This window comes from Arachis ipaensis, chromosome B08, assembly GCF_000816755.2.
Source record: "Arachis ipaensis cultivar K30076 chromosome B08, Araip1.1, whole genome shotgun sequence".
NCBI lineage: Eukaryota > Viridiplantae > Streptophyta > Magnoliopsida > Fabales > Fabaceae > Arachis > Arachis ipaensis.
This window is the reverse complement of record NC_029792.2, coordinates 4442571-4445940: the sequence shown is the minus strand read 5'-3', so window position 1 is coordinate 4445940 and position 3370 is coordinate 4442571. Positions and strand designations below refer to the sequence as shown.

At 33.6% G+C, this 3370-nt stretch overlaps 1 protein-coding gene across 10 annotated transcripts; it reads right to left on the bottom strand.

The window, feature by feature from the left end:
- Positions 748 to 2736, bottom strand: LOC107611825 (SHUGOSHIN 2). 10 transcript variants are annotated; one of them, XM_016313718.2, is made up of 8 exons: positions 2579 to 2736; positions 2272 to 2435; positions 2158 to 2195; positions 1970 to 2078; positions 1867 to 1890; positions 1541 to 1618; positions 1330 to 1474; positions 748 to 1237 (listed from the first exon to the last, which is right to left on the bottom strand). In XM_016313718.2, exons 2-8 carry the CDS (start codon positions 2392 to 2394, stop codon positions 1035 to 1037), a joined length of 720 nt encoding a protein of 239 aa, XP_016169204.1. In that variant the 5' UTR covers positions 2395 to 2435; positions 2579 to 2736; the 3' UTR covers positions 748 to 1034. The 10 variants fall into 10 exon arrangements, with proteins under 10 accessions (XP_016169204.1, XP_020964309.1, XP_020964308.1 ...); XM_021108650.1 differs by lacking the exon at positions 2579 to 2736 and having other exon boundaries at positions 1345 to 1474; positions 2272 to 2572; XM_021108649.1 differs by lacking the exon at positions 2579 to 2736 and having other exon boundaries at positions 1330 to 1468; positions 2272 to 2572.

Here is a 3370-nt window from a genome sequence, read left to right as displayed (position 1 = left end):
TATTATGCATTAGTCTAAAAGCTTATGCATTTTAAACATAAAACATTAACTTATAGTCTTATAATAACTAATAACACAAAATAGTCCAACTTTGTTTAATTTGAGACCCTTATCCAGTCTTAAACCCGATGAAATCACACCAAAATAGTCCCTAAAGTATTCAGGGCCAGACCGAGTCTTTAAGCCGAATCGGACCATACACACCCCTGATTAGTCCACAAGAGTGGGGTCTTAGCGGGTAACAACACCCCAACTTTGTTTAATTTAAACCGCGTGGGATCCATCAACTTGAAGAATTTCATTAAATAGAGCACCAAAATAATTAATGGGTCACTACTTAGAGCTAACCCTTTGTTATATATATATATTAAAGTCATTTTAGGTAGGTCGTCAATTCCATCTCCAATCATGTCATGTTTTTGGAATCCCAAGTGATAGTTAAGGCTGAAGTTGGGGACCAAATTAACTAAAGTTAGTACTTATTAATAATACTAGGGTGACATACTATAGCACTATATGCCCTAAATATAAAACCCGCTATGCTAGTGAATGTGATGCATTCCAAAATGGGAAACATAATACTACTTACTTGCAAGGAAGAACAGTAATGAATTATAGGATTAGCGACTGTTTCATATTCTGTAAGGTAAATTATTTTTATGAGTACAGATATTTATTGTAAGGAATATAAATTAAATGAAATCATTGTTAACTAAACGCCAAAGTATGTAGGGTTAGGCATAAAAATGGAATAAAGATAGGTCCCACGCGCTTTGTCTATGTGGCATTCTTTTTTGTTCTGTGCCTCTTCAAATGATGTGCACTTTTTACAGCAATAACGGCCCATATATGTATCCAAAGGCCCAAATTGAACAATCAGACTCAGCCCAAATGGAATCCAAGTTTGCTACAGTACATAGTTATTTAATGTAAGAACTAAGAAAAACAGTAAACTAGTGAGATAAGTAAGTTGGTAAATGCAACACACTAGAGTATATGTTAATATAGTATGGTTGATGTGGTTTTGAAGGAAGTTATGATTTTAGAAATGGTATTCGGAAGGAAGATGATCTTGAAGCAGAGATTGTTTGTGTTGTGACATGTTTTGCTTTTTGTTTAGGCCTTGATGGAGTGACATTCACCACAAAACTACCATCCTCTATCTCAAACAATTCTTCTAGAGGCTCCCCTTTGTCCTTTTGTCTAGTTTTTGGTGGATTCTTTGGGGAAGGAGTTGCTGAAAAATTACAACAAGTCAAGAACCATTAAATAACAAGTGTAAGAAAAGAAACATTTGATAGATTTAAATTTGTAGGAGAGAATGAGCACCGTGCAAGCATTTACATCTACGCCTAATGGATCTTCTTCTATTATTCATGTTCCTTTGTTTGTGATAGCTAGCTTCTGGGGATGGTTTCCCTGCTTCATCATCTCCATCATCCGCCAAGTTTCCATTCTTCATCTCCACCTTTTCCTAACATGTAACATTTTCTAAGGTACAAAACTAAATGAAGCTCAGAATTGTATGTTAGAAACATACCACTACAACCTCAGTGTTGGTCTTGGTCCCTTTAAATAAAGCAGCCCTCCATACAAGTTCATGTTGCAATGCTTTTATCTAAAAATGAGTTTCATCAAAAGGTTTATATCATTGCAAGATAATGAAATTTAAATTTGCAGTTTAAATATATACGGAAATGTTTGGTAACCAAAGAAAATCAGCCAAAAACAGTCATAACTTGTCTTATTTACCATTCATTTATTGTTGCGACAATTAATGAATGTTAAATAAAACAAGTTTTGACTGTTTTTTTTTTTAATTTTGTCTCCCTAGCATTACCGAAATATATATATATATAAACTCACCCTTTCCCTTCCTAAATTAAGCTCCTGCAAGAGCAACTAGATAGAATTATTATCCCTGTAAAAATAATGATATTAATATGAATGTATAAGATGTAAAATGTACCCCTAGCATGTGTGTGTTTGATTGAGCAAGATTCCAATTTTGTAGCTGCAGTTTTTGAACATTGCCTCTTAACATCTGCATCTCAGCTTTAGTCCATTCAATTATTTTACTGTTTCCAATTTTAATCAAGGAAAACAAAAGCAAATTCTTCCTAATTATATATTTCCATAGATTATATGAGAGGATACTTTTTCTCAGCTAGGAGCTTCAGCAGAGTCATTCTTTCCTGCAGCAGAAAAATTAAAGTACTTAAATAATAACACAAATTGAAAACAAGGAAGATGAGAGAAATTAAATTAAACCTTTAGAAGTTGTTGAATGCAATCCTTATCAGCAGAATTAGAAGAAGCAGTATCCTCTGGTGGTTTTTGTTGTTCTTGAAGGTGGTGTGAGGAATTGGTGATGTCAGAGAGCTTCTTCCGCATTAAGCTTCCAATGATAGTTTTCTTGGCCGTTGATCTTTCCCCTGCCATGATGATGATTACTTCAAAGTAGTGAGAATGAATGTTATAAGAGTGAAAGAATTGAAGAAAACCAAAGACAAAGTTGGATTGTATTTGTGATAATAAAGAAGAAAAAAGAGAGAAAAAGCTCATCATCCAAAGGTACCGTTGCGTTTGCATGGTTCCAATCTAATTTCAAATGTATCTTAAACCCGCGTTTTATTTGCTTTTTCTTAAAGAGGATCAGAATTCAGAACAAGAATATCAATTATTATTCTTTATTAAACTTTTTTTTCCAAATCGTTCCACAAAAAGAAGGGATGATATCATATATATTTCATGTGGCAAAGAGGATAAAGTGATTCTTGATGTTAGAACTTTTATTGTCAAAAGAAACAAAGCAATCATTGCTTTATCATACGTGAGGCACTTTACCCTCAATAATAAACACTACTACTACGTACTCCTACTAATTATTCTTTAATTAACGATAATCAAAATCATACGAGATGCACTTGTACGTATTTGAATGTGTATATATACCAGCTGGTATACATACATAGCCATATTAAATCTCTCAAGTATTAAAACACGTATTGTTTTGTAATATCAATATGTTTTTAAACTTTTGATTACTGTTCCTTTTGTTTGGGCTTCTAGGGCTACCCCTATTTCTATTTTGGCATATTTGTTTTGGTCTTCAGGGTGCCATATAAAACAGGTGATGGGCTGCATGAGATTCATCAAGATTGGGCTTAACGCTGTCCATACTTTGGGCTTGCATTGGTCATTGTGGGATATCATACATGATGCCGTAATCACCCAAATTAAGTACCAATCCAACCAAGTATAATAAAGTATCGATATATCGAGGGTTGAATTCTTGACCCAAAATAATACAAACGACAGAAAATTCTACTCTTCACCCATTTCGACCAAAAACATTTAACAAAAAAAG

Bases quoted from the DNA above. Each gene is read 5' to 3' on its own strand.
- LOC107611825 (XM_016313715.2), bottom strand. From the start codon at position 2,568: ATGATGAGCTTTTTCTCTCTTTTTTCTTCTTTATTATCACAAATACAA. The intron at 1,891-1,969 runs GTACATTTTACA...TTGCTCTTGCAG, and splicing joins CAAACACACACATGCTAGGG to GAGCTTAATTTAGGAAGGGA. The intron at 1,619-1,866 runs GTGAGTTTATAT...ACTCATTTTTAG, and splicing joins TTAATTTAGGAAGGGAAAGG to ATAAAAGCATTGCAACATGA.